At 74.6% G+C, this 587-nt stretch overlaps 1 protein-coding gene across 1 annotated transcript in view; it reads left to right on the top strand.

Moving 5' to 3' along the window:
- The first annotated feature begins 444 nt into the window (after positions 1-444).
- Positions 445-587, top strand: part of INSM2 (insulinoma-associated 2) — a 2,270-nt gene continuing 2,127 nt past the window's right edge. The window contains exon 1 of the mRNA XM_015561311.1: positions 445-504. Coding sequence (XP_015416797.1) covers positions 445-504 — 60 coding nt within the window. The remainder of the gene's footprint in view (positions 505-587) is intronic.

Raw genomic sequence — 587 nt, 5'->3', positions numbered from 1 at the left:
CTCCAGCAGGGCTCCCCGTACAGTCCCCGGAGGCGGCTGCAGTGGGGAGCGCGGAGCTTCCTCACACTCCGGGCCACCTTCTTCCATCTTCTCGCTCTCCGGTGGGGCGGCGGCGGGGGAGCGGGGAGCCTCGGGCAGCCCCTAGGCCGGCTGCTGGGGCCGGAAGACGCGCAGGTCCCGGGGAGGCGGGCAGGGGCGCGCTCGCCGCCCGCGGGTGGACCCCGAGAGCCCGGCTCCGCGAAACCCCCGCCCCGGAGCCCGCTCCCACTCCTGATTGGCCAGCGCAGCCCCGAGGCGCCGGCGGTGCCCGGGCCTGTGTCTCAGCTATAAAGGCTGAGCAGGCATGACCGCCGCAACGAAGCTCTTCGGGCCGCCGCGGTGCTCGCCCGCTCAGCTCCGTAGCACCCCCATCACTCCCTGCCCCCGAGCGCTCCCGACTCCACCATGCCGAGGGGCTTCCTGGTGAAGCGAACTAAACGGACAGGCGGCGCGTACCGAGTGCGCGTAGCCCACCGGGTCTTCCCCCTACCGGAGCCCCAGGGGGCGCCGCCCTTCGCCGAGGAGGCTTCCCGGGCCCCCCGGCCGGA

Source organism: Myotis davidii, unplaced genomic scaffold (genome assembly GCF_000327345.1).
Source record: "Myotis davidii unplaced genomic scaffold, ASM32734v1 scaffold176, whole genome shotgun sequence".
Taxonomy (NCBI): Eukaryota; Metazoa; Chordata; class Mammalia; order Chiroptera; family Vespertilionidae; genus Myotis; species Myotis davidii.
Note: the sequence above shows the minus strand (reverse complement) of the source record. Positions and strands in the feature narration are given on the sequence as shown.